Source organism: Rhinolophus sinicus, linkage group LG03, assembly GCF_036562045.2.
Source record: "Rhinolophus sinicus isolate RSC01 linkage group LG03, ASM3656204v1, whole genome shotgun sequence".
NCBI classification, from domain to species: Eukaryota; Metazoa; Chordata; class Mammalia; order Chiroptera; family Rhinolophidae; genus Rhinolophus; species Rhinolophus sinicus.
This window is the reverse complement of record NC_133753.1, coordinates 91,117,274-91,134,952: the sequence shown is the minus strand read 5'-3', so window position 1 is coordinate 91,134,952 and position 17,679 is coordinate 91,117,274. Positions and strand designations below refer to the sequence as shown.

The window sequence follows — 17,679 nt, the reverse complement described above, 5'->3', positions numbered from 1 at the left end:
GAACAACCCCATATATTTGTATATGTGTGTGTGTGTGTGTGTGTGTGTGTATACTTTCTGTTCCCTTCCATTATTTTATTTGCCACTTTTCTAGTCCTGTGCTAATGGCACACATTTGAGAATTTCATTTCCAGAAATATAGCAGGTTAGCCTATATAATTAGGATTAACCCACCTTTAGAAATCACGCAAATGTTTATGTGTGTGTATATATATATAGTGTGTGTGTATGTGTGTATGTGTGTGTGTGTGTGTGTGTGATTGTGTATGTGTATATGTGGACATATATATGTATATGAAATTGCCAGGTAAAAATGTGAAGCAAAGTGGAAACTCAAGTTAATAAATGGAATATCCCACCCAAATTGCTTTTACCTTTACCTATTTACCAACCCAAACTTGAACTTTGATTCTTATAGTTTGGCAGTTGTGAGGCAAACAAGAATGAAAACCCAAGGCCATCTCAAAGCAAGGGATCATCTTCACTTTACTCTGTGACACCAAAGGGTTTTGTAATCGATGTCAAGTGAAGCATACTGTTGCTCACTTAGGAGCATGTCAGAAGCAATGGTACATCTCTCGGGGGACATATCTGTGTCCTAGGCCTCAAAGAACCCCCAGTAATAGTATTTTTAGCCGCACGATCAACACACAGTTAAAAATAACCAAGTACAAAAGAGAAAAACTCAAGGAATTGAGGATGCCCTCGACATCAGATTTACTAAGTATCAGATACACAGTAAAAGGCAATTATGATTACAATCCACATATAAATAAAAGTAAACTGAAAATGTATGCAAAGAACAGGAAATTATAAAAGTGGCCCATTAGATTATTTTTTAAAAGACTATTCCTTTAGAGTAAATAGTGGTTGTAGTTTCATAGCAATAATAAGCAGGAGGTACATTGATTTCCCATATACCCCCTACTTCAACACATGTACAGCCTTCCCCATTATCAATGTCCCCCACCAGAGTGGGACATTTGTTACAATTGATGAACCACCTACTTTGACCCATCATTATCAGCCAAAGTCCATAGTTCACATTAAGTTCACTCTTGGTGTTTTGCATTCTGTACGCTTGGGCAAATTTAGAATTACATGCATACATCATTATATCATCATGCAGAGTGGTTTTATTGCCCTAAAAATCCTGTGATCAGCTTAGTTACCTTTCCCTCCCTGCTAACCTCTGACAACCACTGACCTTTTTACTATCTCCACAGTTTTGCCTTTTCCATAATGTCAAACAATTGGAATCATATGAGTGCACTTCTGTGTAGACTTTTCAGATTGGCTTCTTTCATTTAGTAATAAGCTTCCTCCATGTCTCCTCATGGCTTTGATAGCTCATTTCTTTTTAGCACTATATAATATCCCATTGTCTGGTTCTAACAGTTTATATATCCATTCACCTACTAAAAGACATCTTGGTTGCTTCCAAGTTTTGGCAATTATGAGTAAAGCTGCTATAAACATCCAACTGCAGGTTTTTGTGTGAACATGAGTTTTCAGGTCCTTTGGGTAAGTACCAAGCAGCACAATTGTGGGATCGTATGGTAAAAGAACATTTAGTTTTGTAAAATGCCACCAAACTGTCCTCCAAAGTAGCTTGGCTGTACAGTTTTGCATTTCCACCAGGAGTGAAGGAGAGTTCCTGTTTCTCCACATTCTTGCCAGCTTTTGGTGTTGTCAGTGGTGTGGATAGAGACTGTTGTTTTATATCTCTTGACTCTTAATATTAGATGACATATTAAATATTTTACTTAACCTAAATATTCTGTGACAATTTGGTAATTATCTTCAAACATCTGAAAAATGTGTTGGTCATTATAGAAACTGGAATGTTAAGAAAAGGTATTCATATAAGTACTTCCTTATTTAATAAAATTTCAGAATTTTTTTTTCCACTTTGTTAGAACACAATAAGTACCTCTGAATAAAATACTGAGAACATTATTACATAATTATTTTGATTTCAGGCTGGACAGCAGCGTTGGTGGGAACAAGAGATTAAAATAAATGGAAATATTCAAAAGGGAGAATTAATTACATATAATTTGACTGAACTAATTAAACCAGAGGCATATGAAGTCCGACTAACTCCTCTCACCAAATTTGGTGAAGGAGATTCAACAATTCGTGTCATCAAATATAGTGGTAAGTAGCCTTTTATTTAAAAGTATTTATTTGCATATTAAACTATCTGGAATGTGTAGGTTGCAAATATCTATCAAATTTAGACACAAATTAAATTAGTATATTGATTTTCTGGGTCCTCAGCTGAGTGACACCACCAAAAAAAAACACCCCAAAACCCACAAAACTTAAACATTATAAATTGTAATATTCGATTATAAATATATAGATATAGAATAGGGTTTTAGTTAACGTTAAATCTGTGAAAATGTCAGCAATGTCCCTTTATTTTCTATTTCTTAATTGTGATACACATTTTTTTCAAATTCTTGATTGCTTTAAAATATATATCATTAAGAAGTTAGCAAACGTGATCAAAATTTTTAAAAAAAATTAATGGGCTTCATTTTTTAGAATACTTTTAGTCTTACAGAAAATGAAGCAGAAAGTACAGAGAGTTCCTATATATGCCCTCTCCTCACAGCACAGGTTCCCCTTTTAGTAACATGATGGCCTGGTACGTTTGTTACAACTAATGCACAAATATTGACATTTTATTATTAAAGTAAATAGTTTACCTTGGGGCTTATTATTTGAGTTTACAGTTGTGTGGATTTTGACAAGTGTATCATGTCATTTATCAACTATTACAAAACCACTCGGAATGGTTTCACTGCCCTAAAAATCCCCTGTACTTCACCTATTTATCTCTCCCTCCTCCTTCCAACCCTCACAACCACTGATGTTTTTATTGTCTGCAGGTTTGCCTTTTCCAGAATATCGTATAGTTGGAATCATGTAGCCTTTTCAAACTGGCTTACTTCACTGAGCAATACCCTTTTAAAGTTTTGGAGTTTGATAACATTTCTTTTTCTTGTTAAATAATATTCCATTGTACAGATGTATCATAGTTTGTTTATCCATTCATCTATCACAAAACATTTTTTTAGATTGGTAATTTTTAAAATATCTAAATGCATGTTTGTTTATGTGTCATTGATAGTTTATCTTTATAAATGACATGCATTTAATAATTCATCACTATTTAAATGTCCTATTTGAGCAAAAATTGCAAATAATATAAAACTGAAAAAAATTAAAAGTTGATCAAAAACTTTTAAAACTATTGTTCTTTTTTATCATTGATTATCAGAGCTTGACCTAAAAAGATAACACTGTGTTTTTTTTTCAGTTGTAAGTCTCCATTCTGTTTAGCATTAATCATATTTTTCCTATTTAAGAGAGAAACAGTGAATACTATCAAAAGTAAAAACATAAAGTGAAATTATTAAAAACTTACTAGAGTTACTTTTTCATGTGAAATCACTTTTCTTCACTCGCTTCTCATCATTTAGCATATTAGGGATGATATGTTCAATTTTTATAAAAATTAACATACATAATGTAGAATAGAATATTCAAAGATCAAGGAATTTAAAAGCATTAGAATCACTACATACCTCTTTCTTGAATGTAGTCCTTCAAATGTATATGTTTGTAAAAGCATTAGAGTCACTGCACATCTTTTCTTGAATGTGCTTCTTTAAAAATGTAACATTTTTATAGTAGTGATGAAAATTTAATTGTTGTTCTTTGATCACCTCCATGATTCCATTGGATAGGCAACTAGATAGGATGTCAGTATATTTTTCTAAAGTTTTAGTTTTATGTTTCATAAAATATCATCTTCTCTTACCTGATATTTATTCTCCCTGCCCATAAGCTATAGAATGCTGGACTACTTAATACGGAGGGGTATTAGAAACTATGTATTAATATTCATTCCTTTAAAAGATGAAGATATTAGGACTCAGAAAATTTCAGTGTCCTGTAGAGTTAAACAGCTATGAAATGACAAATGAAGTAGAGCTAGGGTTCATCCCTCCATAACAGAAGATCTATGCTTCTTTACTAAATTTAGAAATTATGATGTCATAAAGAGATATAGAAAAACCATTGAACTTAATAGTTCTTATGAACTTAAGTACTTTATGAACTCAGTCGTTCTTATTGAACTTCAGTTCTTCATGAATTCAATAGTTCTTATTGAAAAACTGAAATGAAAAATGAATCTGGAGAATAGATATTATATTTAGTTTCAATTTTCTTTTTTTTAATTAAAGTTTATTGGGGTGACAATTGTTAGTAAAGTTACATACATAGATTTCAGGTGTACAATTCTGTAGTACATCATCTATATATCACATTGTGCGTTTACCACCCAGAGTCACTTCCCTTTCCATCACCATATATTTGACCCCTTTTACCCTCCCTCTTCCCCCTTACCCTCTGGTAACCACTAAACTATTGTCTGTGGCTATGAGTTTTTGTTTCTTCATCTGTTTGTCTTGTTCTTTTGTTGTTTTCAGTGTTATATACCACATACCAGTGAGATCATATGGTTCTCTACTTTTTCTGACTATTTCACTTAGCATTATAATCTCAAGATCCATCGATGTTGTCGCAAATGGTACTATTTCATCTTTGCTTATGGCTGAATAGTATTCCATTGTGTATATATGCCACAACTTCTTTATCCAATCGTCATCGAAGGACACTTCTGGTGGCCATGTCTTGGCCACCATAAATAAAGCTGTAATGAACATTGGCACACATATGTCTTTATGGACAAATGTTTTCAGATTTTTTGGGTAGATACCCAAGAGAGGGATTGCTGGGTTATATGGTAATTCTAGTCTCAATTTTGTGAGGAACCCCCACACTGCCTTCCATAGCAGCTGTACCAATCTGCATTCTCACCAACAGTATATGAGGGTTCCTTTTTCTCCAACACTTGTTACTATTTGTCTTGTTGATGATAGCTATTCTAACTGGGGTGAGGTGATATCTCATGGTGGTTTTTATGGTTAGGAATATTGAGCATTTTTTTATATGTCTATTGGCCTTTTGTGTGTCCTCTTTGGAGAAATGGCTCTTCAGGTCCTTTGCCCATGTTTTAATTGGGTTGTTTGTTTTTTTTGTTGTTGAGTTATATGAGTTCCTTCTATATTTTGGATATTAGTGCCTTATTGGAGTCACTGTTTGCAAAAATCTTCCATTTGGTTGGTTGCTTCTTTATTTTGTCGATGGTTTCTTTAGATGTGCAGAAAATTTTTAGTTTGATATAGTCCCATTCATTTATTTTAGCTTTTGCTTCTCTTGCCTTTGGAGTCAAATTCATAAAATGCTCTTTGAACCCAAGGTCAATAATTTTAGTACCTATGTTTTCTTCCATACAGTTTATTTTTTCAGGTCTTACATTTAGGTCTTTGATCCATTTTGAATTAACTTTGGTACATAGTGACAGATAGCAGTCTAATTTTGTTATTTTGCATGTGGCTTTCCAATTCTTCCAGCACCATTTATTGAAGAGGCTGTCTTTTCTCCATTGTATGGTTTTGGCTTCTTTGTCAAAAATTATCTGTCCATATTTATCTTTATATTCTTAGGCATACTTTCTAAAACTGTAAACATTTTAATTAAAAAATACTAATTTTGTGTAATTTAGTGATATATAGGCATTTATAAGACATTAGACATGCAAATTCAATTGAAAGAAGAAAAATAAAGTCACTGCAATAATTAGAATTTAGAGTGGCAAATTTTCACAAGGGTAATTGTGCTATTTATAGTGAATTTGTAGACAAAATATTGGATGGGACTCAATTAAAATTCACTCTGATAAAAGATTACCTGTAGTCAGACATAGTTCTTAGAATTAAATTGTAATTCAAAGATGCTTGCTTCTTTGAAAACAAACATATGGACAATTTAATAATTTCATATTATTTTAATTATGAAATAATTTTAAGTTTTCAATAATTAGTTTGAAAACAAAATGTAATGATACTTTTCAAGGAAGAAAAATATTTTATTTTTTTTTACCTCAGTAGAACTAATGAATGTATAGTCCCTTCTCTGTTATTCATTTCATAATTTACAAATTATGCAGAATCAGAAAAAAATAACTAAAGTTAATAGATAGATGATGTATTACAGAATTACACTTGAAACCTATGTAACTTTGCTAGTCATTGTCACCCCCAATAAACTTTAATTTAAAAATAATTAATAGAAATCTTCTGTCTTCTATATGTAGAAAGAGCAAAAATAATTGAGTAACTAATTTACTTTGTTAAAAATTGATTTCAGTGTACTAATATAACAATTATACATGAACATAAGCATTATTTATTATCTATCATATTTTACTAGTAACATCCAAGTTTAACAGAGTGGTTAATAGCAAACGCTGGGAATGAACAACAGAGTAGACAAACTTCTACAGTTTGGAATAACTATCCATTGTCATGATGGGAGGCATGCTTCCCTCCATCGAGAATGGAATTTTCTCTCAGGATGATAAATGCCTAATTGACATATACAGATACCATTTAGATACCATTTTTTCTCTTGGGTTAGATATATTTTTGTTGTTTCAGTAAAACATACAGTATTCATTCCTATAGAAATCAATTGGCGTTTGTACTGCAAATACAATTAACTTTTAAGATAATATTTCTTCTTGTGCCCAAACCTGCAAATGTGTTGCTTAATGTTTGAAAACGCTGTGTGTGTGTGTGTGTGTGTGTGTGTGTGTGTGTGTGTGTGTGTGTGTGAATGTAATTAAAGTAGCACTGAAGTGGCTATTTGATTTAGGATACATGTAATAACATGATATGAAGATTGCTTTATTTCCATATATACCATGTTATTTTCACCAGAAGTAGATAGCAGATAACAGCTAAAAAACTTAATTGTGATCTTTGTTGGATAACTGCTTTCATTCTTAAAATTCTAGATTATGGGGGTGGCCGGTTAGCTCAGTTGGTTAGAGTGTGATGCTAGTAACACCAAGTTTTCAGGTTTGATCCCCACATGGACCACTGTGAGCTACATCCTCCTTAATACATAAACAAATAAATAAGCAAACAAACAAACAAATAAATGAAATGTTAAGATAATTGCACAAACCATAATTACTTAAAAAAAAAATCTAGATTGTATGTTGGGCTACTGCCAGCCTCAGTTTGATTTCTGGGTTTAGTTTAGCATTAGTTAAGCTATAAAAGGTCAGCAATTCCATTCTTTGGAAAATGACAAATCCCACATGCTTTTTAGCATTGATTTTGGGGTATTTTTAAGGCTGTTCTTGCTGAGCTCCAAAGTAGATCCTATTTCATCCTCTAGAACAAAATGGATTGCAGATATAATTCTCCATGGCCACAGTGGGGAAGATCATTAAGTTTGTTAAAGAACTCTGAGACACTGATTAGACTTTTATTTATAAAAAACATTCAAGCTATGCTAATATTATTTTTTGCTTTTCTTATAGCTCCTGTTAATCCTCATTTGAGTAAGTATATTTTTACTTTAAAAATGGCACTGTATTTCACAATTAAGAAAAAATAGAAAATGTGTAAGCAGACAATATTATTTAGCAACTGTTCTTAATTTGGTTTAAAATGGACTGGCTTAGAAACAGTAAACCAGCATGAAATGTGAATCTTAAATTTCGAAGATCATGGGTATAATTAAAAATCATTTAATATTGATAATCAGTTTTTATAAGATTTTCTAAATATGGAGCCATTTACTTCAGCCTGCTTAGCATTTGTGGGTTTAATTTTTTTTTCTTTTGTGGCATTACATATCATTTTTATTGCTATTATTTTTCTTCAATTTTTATTTTTTAATTTCTACATTCCACTCATATAAAAGATGATTGCTACTTAGAAAGTTGATATTTGAATAGTTTGATCAAAATTTTTCATGAGTCACTATTCGATATCCCAATCTTTTGTGGAAAAGAAAATAATCTGGTCACCATCCACCTGGTAATCTTTCACATTGAAATTCAGGATTGATTTTTGTCTCCTATTTTGTGTCTAGGAATATATTGTTCTTGGCTAATAAAAGAATGAAGAGCCCCTTTGCACTATTTCTCTCACCCATCCAACATTCTCTATTACCTATATACTTAGGGGGAAAAAACGTCCAAGTCTTTTTTCTCATGTTACTGTATTTCCTTTCCTGCAATGCCTTTCACTGACTATATAACAAGGACATAACTATATAACCTCTTTTCTTGCTGTATTTTCTGCCAAAGATTCTCTTTTACTCCAGTTCTGCATATCCAAATTATAATACTGAGTATTTGTATAGATATTTATTGTTTACATATTGCCTTCATGCATAAAAATTCACGTAGTCATCACAATGACAGTTTATGTGGATATTGTTATAAACTCTTTGAGGTTCATTTTTTATAGGATTTAGCACAAACAAGTGTTCCTCCACTGAATAGTTCCTCTTTTTGATTTCCTGTAACAATTTATCTTCATCTACATGGTATTTTCTCATATGGTCCAGTAGATTATAAAATACTTAAGAGTTAAATCTGTTTTTAATTTTTCCCTGTATCTCACTATATTTGTGTCTATAACAGCATTTTATTTTAAGCAGATATTCAATGATCATTTGTTAAAAGAACAAATACATTCCTGTTTCAGGATGAATTAATTGCATATATCAGGTTCTCCCTGACTTCAAACCTGGGTACTATTGCTAGTTAATGACTATATTGATTATAATTCCTTTCAAGGTAAGATCTCTGACTGCACATTAAGTAGAAATGTTTAAAAAGAGTTGTCACAGGAAGATTAAAACTAGATACAGGAAAAAGTTTACAAATATTTCATTTAAGGAAAAGTTTTTGAACAGTCATATATAAATATATAGCACAAAGAGTGTTTGCTAACAGATCACTTAAATACAATATAATAAATACCATTAATTCTATTGCAAATGAGAGTTTTATAGAAGAGATGGTATTTGAACGGGGGGGGAGTGAAGGTGGCTGAAAGATGAGTAGAGATCCCTTAAGTGAAGGTGAGGAAAGTCAGGCCTATCATTGAAATGAAGGTCCTATTGAGGTAATAACTGAACAAAAGCTCAGTGTGTCTGGAGTATGCTGTTTAAAAGTTACAGAAGCCAGAAGTCTTCTTCGAAGATAGACAATTTAGAACTGAATGCTTCTTTTAAAAGCTTGGCTCTTTTCGTCATAGTTACCAATCTCTCTTCCTCAGCAAGCATTTACTTGTAGTCAAACACTAGATTGGACTTTTTGGTTTTAAAATATTTGCAGCATAACTCTGTATACCGACGATTTCCAATGGCTGTGTAGTATTGGATTTTTTGATGAATATTCAGTATGGTAGAAGGTGAGACTTGTTTAGAATAATGACAGGTTAGTAAATGTTACACAATGATTTATCTATGTTATCAAGAGTAATTTTTTTTTATGTTATTGACAGTTAACATGCATTTTCCCTTATTAATTGATTTATTTGACCCTGCTATTATCTTCAGGACCTAAACACTTATAAGAAAAATGTCTTACCAAGCAAAGCCATTCATTATAGACTCGGGCTTTTATTAAACTAGCCAGGCATTATTCAATAAGAGATGAAAATAGGCCAACATGTTTTTAAAAAGGTTATGTTTTGTTTTAGATTTTGCTATGGAAAGTTAACTTTTTCCCCACTAGTTAGACAGACTAATTATACAGACTAGTGATTTTACCTAATAGCTTCTTCTTAATTGCCATAATATTTTTTAATTTTTACCATTTATTTTCAAGGTATACTTTACATATGCTAAAACTCAGCTTTTGTGTGTGTGGACTTCTTTGAGAAGTATGACTAATTCAAACAGTCATGTAACCATCACCACAAAGTTCCATCACCCCTAAAACTTCCCTGTGCTGCAGTTTCCCTGTAGTTTAAACTCCTAGAACACTAGCCCCAAACAAACTTGTTTACTGTTACTATAATTTGTCTATATTTCAATTAGTTATAATATACTGTTTATTGTACATATTTTATTAAAACATGCCTTCTTAGTAATTATATTGTTAAAGTTGGAGAGAAAGTGAAAATTAAGCAGTTGGGGAAAAAATGAAATTAACATTAAGGACTTCTGTTATGATTCTAAGTTATTTCTTAAACTGAAGAAAATGCTGCCAAGTCTTCTTATATGTTATTTATTGTTTTACGAATTTTTAGCAATATTTCTTCCCCAAAAGATTATTCTTTATAATAAAGTTTTACAATATTTGAATATTTGTTGGCATGGTTATAAATTATAGTTCCTGTGAAACATCCTAATAGAAAAAATGATTATAGGAATATATAGGAGTATATATTATAATTTTAATATGACATTAAATGTGATATGAGACTTTATATGTTGGCAACATATCAAACTAATCTTAAATGCTCTTTTGCGTTTTACCAACTTACAGGTCCTTAAGTGAATTTATCCTAAATATCCACTTCAAAAATATCTAACAGAGCAATTCTTTGAAGTTTTGTCATAGTCTGGTTCTTCATTAGACTCAAAAACCTTATTTGTTAAATTTTAAAGAGGAAGACCTTCTATTTATTGTTTTAAAAAATCTTTTGATAAAGATTTTTAATTGAAAAGGAAGATGGTTAGTTATCAAGAGAACCATATTCTACAAGCTCCGGTACACACCAGCAGTGCTCCCCTGTCCTTCTCCTACCCTGCTCACTTCCTCAGGAAGGCTTCCTCAGAACAAACCTGAGATTTAGCCCATAATTGGACTGTGTTAATTGAAAACAATATTTTAAATCAGATTGAAATGAGTTCTGGGGTCTCTTGAGTATCTAAGCAATGGAGATGGGATTTTCTACTATAAAGAGGTTTCAAATTGTTTTGAAAAGTATATTTGGTCTGATGGAGTTCATGCAGTCTGTAAAATTGTTAAAATTTAGTAATTTTGAAAAAATATTTTTTTAGACTTTTTGGCTTTATATTAGAGATTATGAGTACAAGATAGTGTATATATATATATATGAAATAGATATTCATAACATGATGATATAAATGTATGTATAAATATGATTATATTATTTTAGTGTGCATGAAAACCTCACTATAGCTTGGAAACAACTTAAAACTAAAAAGAAGATTTACCATAATTATGCACTCTAAAATATCAGTTTAAAATTAGAACTAATAAACAAATTCAGTAAAGTGGTATATTATAAAATCAACATGCAAAAAACAGTGGCTTTTCTATACCCTAGAAATGAACTATCTGAAAAGGAAATTTTTAAAATCCCATTCATAATAGCGACAAAAAGAATAAAATACTCAGTAATAAACTTATCCAAAGAAATGAAAGACTTACTGTACACTGAAAATTATAACATATTATTGAAGGAAATTAAAGATAAATCAATGGAAAGACATACCGTGTTCGTGGTAAGCATTAAAATATTTTTTAAATGTCCATACTACGTAATGTGATCTATAGATTCAATGCAATTCGTATCAAAATATCAATGGGATTCTTTATAGTAATAGGAAAACAATCCTAAAATTAATGTGGAACCACAAGAGATCCCAAATAACCAATGGAATCTTGAGCAAGAAGAACAAAACTGGAGGCAGCATGCTTCCTGATTTCAACATATGTTATAAAGCTATAGTAATCAAAGGAGTGTGGTACTGGCATACAAACTGATATTTAGATCAATGGAACAGAAAATAGATCCCAAAAACAAATCTGTGAATTTACTGTTAACTGATTTTCAATGAGCATGCCAAGAACACACAATGGAGAAAGGATAATCTCTGCAGTTAACCATTGTACGCTGTTGACGGGAACGCAAATTGTTACAACTAATACAGAAAACAGTGTGGAGGCTCCTCAAAAAAATTAAAACTAGAACTACCATATGATCCAACACTCTTACTTCTGGTTATAAATCCAAAGGAAATCAAATCTCAATCTTGAAGAGGTATCTGCAATGCCAAGTTCATTGCAGCAGTGTTCACAAAAGCCAACGTATTAAAACAATCTGAATGTCCATTGATAGATGAATGGATGAAGAAAATGCAGTATATACATAGAAGGGAATATTAGTCAGCTTTAGAAAAAGAAAGTTATCCTGCCATTTGAAACAACATGGTGAACATAGTTCATTATGCCTAGTGAAATAGGCCAGACACAAAAGGACAAATATTGCATGATCTCACTTACATGTGGAAGCTAAAATAGTCAAACTCAGACAAGCATAGTACCAACCTGGCACCATACATAGTTATTATAGTATTATTGACTATATATCCTATGCTGTACTTTACATCCCCATAACTATTTTGTAACTACCAATTTGTACTTCTTAATCCCTTCACCATTTTCATCCATCCCACTAACCACCACCCATTTTACAACCATCGGTTTGTTTTCTGTATCTGTGAGTTTGTTTCTGTTTTTTTTGTTCATTTATTTTGTTCTTTAGATTCCACTTATAAGTGAAATCATATGGTATTTGTCTTTCTCAGTGTGACTTATTTCACTTAGTATGATGCCCTCTAGGTCATCCATGTTGTCACCAATGGTGAGATTTCATTCTTTTTTATGGCAAATATAATCAATATATAACCTCTCCTTAATCCAATCATCTATCAGTGGACATTTAGGTGGCTTCCATATCTTGGATATTATAAATAATGCTGCGATGAACATAAGGGTGCATCTATTTTTTTTGAATTAGTGTTTTGGATTTCTTCAGATAAATACCCAGAAGTGGGATTGCTGGGTCGTATGATAGTTCTATTTTTAATCTTTTGAGGAACTGCCAACTGTTTTCCATAGTGGCTGAACCAATTTGCAATCCCACCAACAGTTCACAAGGGTTACTAAGTGTGATTATAATTTGCATTTCTCTAAAGATTAGTGACACTGAGCATCTTTTCGTATATCTGTTTGCATCTGTATGTCCTCTTTGGAGAAATGTGTATTCAGGTTCTCTGCTCATTTTTCAATTGGATTGTTTGTTTGTTTTTGGTGTTGAGTTGTATGACATCTTTAACAATTTTGGATGTTAACTCCTTATAGTATGTATTGTTGGCAAATATGTTCTCCCAGTCAGTAGGTTGTTTTTCCATTTTGTTGTTAGTTTCCTTTGACATGCAAACACTTTTTATTTTGATGTAATCCCATTTTTTTTTTAAGTCAGGGGGTTCACTTCATAAATTATATAAATATCTAACTACATCTAACCACTATGCTATACAACTGAAATTAATATAAATAACGTTAAATGTCAACTGTAATTGAAAAAATGTATTAAATAATATAAAATGAAATAAATAAAATAGTCAAAGTCAGAATCATAGAGTAGAATGGTTGTTGCCAGGAAGAGGGAGTTGGGAATGGGAAGGTGTTAATGAAAGGGTATGCACTTTCAGTTATGTAAGACCGTATTTCCCTGAAAATCAGACCTAGCTAGTATATCAGCTCTAATGCATCTTTTGGAGCAAAAATTAATATAAGTCTTATATTAATTTTTGCTCCAAAAGATGCATTAGAGTGGATCGTCCGGCTAGGTCTGATTTTCAGGGAAACATGGCATGAGTCATTCCTGGAAATCTGATGTACACTTTAGTCACTATACTTAACAATGCTACATTGTATAATTGAAACTTGCCAATAGGGTAGATCTTAAGCATTCTCACCATAAGGAAAAACAAAGGAAAAGAAAAAAAAATGGTAACTGTGATACTGTGATATGTGGAGTGATGGATATGTTAATCCACTTGATTGTGGTGATCATTTAAAAATGTAGATGCATACGAAAACATCAAGTTGTACATATTAAACATCTTTCTTAAACATTTTTCTGTCAATTACACCTCAGTAAAGCTGAAAAAAGTGAAAACTAAATAAATAAAGAGGGTATGTGGGCGGGGTGGCCAAATGGCTCAGTTGGTTAGAGCACGAGCTCTGAACAACAGGGTTGCTGGGTCGAGTCCCACAAAGGCCAGTGAGCAGCGCCCTCCACAACTAGATTGAAGACAACAAGCTGCCACTGAGCTGCCCGAGGGACAGCCAGATGGCTCAGTTGGTTAGAGAGCAAGTCCTTAACAACAAGGTTGCCGGTTCAATTCCCGCATGGGATGCTGGGCTGTGCGCCCTGCAACTAAAGATTGAAAGTGGCAACTGGACTTGGAAACGGGCTGTGCCCTCCACAACTAGATTGAAGTACAATGACTTGGAGCTGATGGGCCCTGGAGAAACATGCTGTTCCCCAGTATTCCCCAATTAAAAAATAAAAATAAAAAAGAGAGGGTAGGTCGGCAAGAGGACCATTGCACAGAGGGCTATTGGGTATTAGGCCGCTTATCCCTGAGTTTTGAGTCTGTCTTCACCATTCTGGAAAGAATTCAGGGGAATAAAGCACAGTTTTGGAGATCACTTAATGCAGAATATTTCAAATATATTTATTTATTTCCATGTAATCCCTGAAACTCTGACAAAATCATGTTGTCATGGAAATCTAGTGAAAAATTCAGAAATAACTCAATTTTCAGTTCCTATCTTTGTGAAAATCCTGAATTTTATTGCTTTCCTATTTTATGAGCTCTTTTAACATTTAAATATTCTATTCACTGAATAAGTTTCTATAGATGAGTGCATTTCCATCACCTATCAAGATATTCCTCATTTCAATAAACAATTTTAGAAATAGACTTTTTGCATTTATCTATAATTACCTCATATAAAATAACAGGATGATCATAAAATTATGATGGTCCTAAAGAGTGTTTTTCATTTTTTCCATTTAACCTGCTGAAATTTCATAAACTCTCTCTAGTAATATGTTTTTCACTGTAAAGATATATGTCAACAGAAACAATGAACTATTGAGATTACTTATGTTTCTTTGTTCAATGTGAATTATGGTAGTCTTATATCTCCTTCAACTTATTGTAAACAATAATGTCATAAATAAAATAACCCAAATTATGAAATAAATTAGGCATATCTAAAATTGTAGACATATCTTGTTTTCATTACTGTATTGTAGCTTAATTTTACTATGAGAGACTTAAGGATTCCAAAAATTTGTTTTTGAAGGCTTTTCTTATTTTTAAACAAGACTAAATTAAATTGCACAAAAGATGTTTAAATGGTGTCATAAAAATTCATTATACATAATTTAAAGTAACACCTAAAAAGTAAGGTTTGGCTGATCTCAATCTTTCTCTGACATTTTGTTTGTGCACATGATATGTAATTAAGCAACTGAAAACACTTAAAATCAAACATTTGCCTCATCATGACTCCAAAGTATCAACTAAAGGAATCTTATATTGTACCCAAAAGATATCTATGCATAAATATAATTACTTTGCTGTCACCAATATTAGATCTTCAACGGATAACATCAAGAGGACATGTCTTGTTTAGTTCCAATTTTGTAGCATAAATATTGTATGTGGAATCGTGTTTATACCAAAATGTTCTCATTTAGAAACCTCGAAATGCTTATATTCCCTGTAACTGTATTACTCAGAATAAACAATACAAATAAACAGAGTCACAGTGATTCTTTCATCTGAAAACAAAAACAAAACAAGAAACTTATTCCTTAAACTTAAAGGGAAGGCCTTCTGTTTTACTTTATTTGTAAATGCCAATGTCTTCCTTCCTTCCTTCCTTCCTTCCTTCCTTCCTTCCTTCCTTCCTTCCTTCCTTCCTTCCTTCCTTCCTTCCTTCCTTCCCCCTTTTTTTTTTATTGGGATAAAAACAGTTAACATTAGATCTACCTTCTCAGCAAATTTTTAAGTATACAGTACAGTATTGTTAGCTACAGACACAATGCTGTATGGCAGATCTTTAGAACTGACTCATCTTGTGTATGTGAAAGTTGCCCTTTAACCTTTGACCAACATCTCTCCCATTTCAATCCCGCCCCCAGCCTGACAACCTCCATTCTGCTCTCTGCTTCTATGTATTTGACTTTTATTGGATTCCACATGTAAGTGATATCATACACTTTCTTCTTTCTGTGTCTGGTTTTTTCACTTAGTCTAATGTCCTCCAGGTTCATCCACATTGTTGCAAATGGTGGGATAACCTTAATTTTTAAGACTTAATAATATCTCATTGTATATATCTGCCACAATTTCTTATTCATTCATCCATCAAGGGACACTTGAGTTGTTTCCTAATTTTGGCTATTGTGAATAAAGCTGCGATGAACATGGGAGTATTTATCTCTTCGAGGTACTGATTTCATTTCCTTTGGGTATATAGTGATAAGACAGATTGTTGGATCATATGTTATAGATTGATGCTAAAGTATTTGTGGTTTAAAAGGTTAAAAACAATTGCAAACACCGCAATTACTTTTGCACCATCCTAATAGTTCTATATTTTTTTTGAGGAATCTTTATACTGTTTTCATAATAGATGTATCAATTTACATTCCCAACAACAGTATATAAGTACCATACTCTTGATAACAGTAGCTTTGTAATATATTTTAAAATGAGTAAGTGATGCCTCCACCTTTGTTCTTCTTGCTCATAATTGTGTTCGCCTTTTGGGGTCTTTTGTGATTTCACATGCATTTAAGGAATGTTTTTGTATTTCTATATAAAATATATATGTCATAAATAAATGACTGTTTTCATAAGGATTGCATTGAATCTACAGATAACTTTGGGTAGTATGGACATTTTAACAATATTCTTACAACCCAAGAATATATGATGTCTTTTCATTTTCTTGTGTCTTCCTTGTTTTTCTTTTTTTTTAATCATTGTTTTGTAGTTTTCAATTCATAAGTCTTTTCATCTCTTTGGTTAAGCATTTTATTGTTTTTATGCTATTGTAAATGGAGTAGATTTCTTATTTCCCTTTCAGATAGTTCATTGTTAATGTCTAGAAACACAAAGGTTAATTCAGGGGCGTGATCCCCACTTTAAGGAGTCCACTCGCAAGGATATCTGATAAGTCTAACCCATCGTGGGAGTGAGGGGGGCAAATGGGAGTCTGTTCTTTAGATGTTTATGTCTCTTGGGTTCCAGGGATCTGTACTCAGTTTTGACTTTATTATTTACTAGCTGAGCTTAGCTAAAGTTTTCTCCACTGTGAGCCTCATGAATTAGTATTATTGTGATTTCACAGAGGTGTACTGAGTTGGAATGAAATAATATAAACTAAGTTTAATTTCTCTCAATTAAGAATAATATTAATTTAGTATCTGGTGGACATTATCATCTCCTTTATTTACTCCTATATTTAAAGCAGGGTATATCCCAGTAAGAAAACCCTCTGAAACCTAGAAACATTACTACCACCCTTATTTCAGGGACAGCTGAAGAAAGCTCTCTGAATTTGTTGGATCTGAACTTAGCATGTCACAGGCATGTAAAAAATCTCAGTCCTTCCAGTGGGTCCTTATAAAGTCTTTTCGTTACTTCATTTCTAGTGAATTTTAAAGATCTGTCAAAGCTACAGTCAAATAAAGTACTTTTTAAAATAATTTGCCATTAACTGCCCCTAAGTAAACTTCCATTTGTGCAAATGGGCATCTTTAGACATGATGTGAAAAATGATAACCTCAGGGAATATAGCTTTAACATGCTGTCATCTAAATTAATAAAGATCATTTTCTAATTGACATTTTAATTTGGATTGTTCCTATACTGAAA

General features: G+C 32.2%; 1 protein-coding gene across 4 annotated transcripts in view; it reads left to right on the top strand.

Moving 5' to 3' along the window:
- Positions 1-17,679, top strand: part of MDGA2 (MAM domain containing glycosylphosphatidylinositol anchor 2) — a 790,763-nt gene that overhangs the window by 738,446 nt on the left and 34,638 nt on the right. For 3 of the 4 annotated variants that reach the window (XR_002137734.2, XM_074328196.1, XM_019736030.2), the window contains 2 exons: positions 1,983-2,160; positions 7,475-7,495. Coding sequence is in view for 3 of the 4 variants with exons in the window: in XM_074328196.1 (XP_074184297.1) it covers positions 1,983-2,160; positions 7,475-7,495 (199 nt within the window). In the remaining variant the exon portion in view is untranslated. The remainder of the gene's footprint in view (positions 1-1,982; positions 2,161-7,474; positions 7,496-17,679) is intronic. The other variant, XM_074328195.1, reaches the window with a different exon arrangement.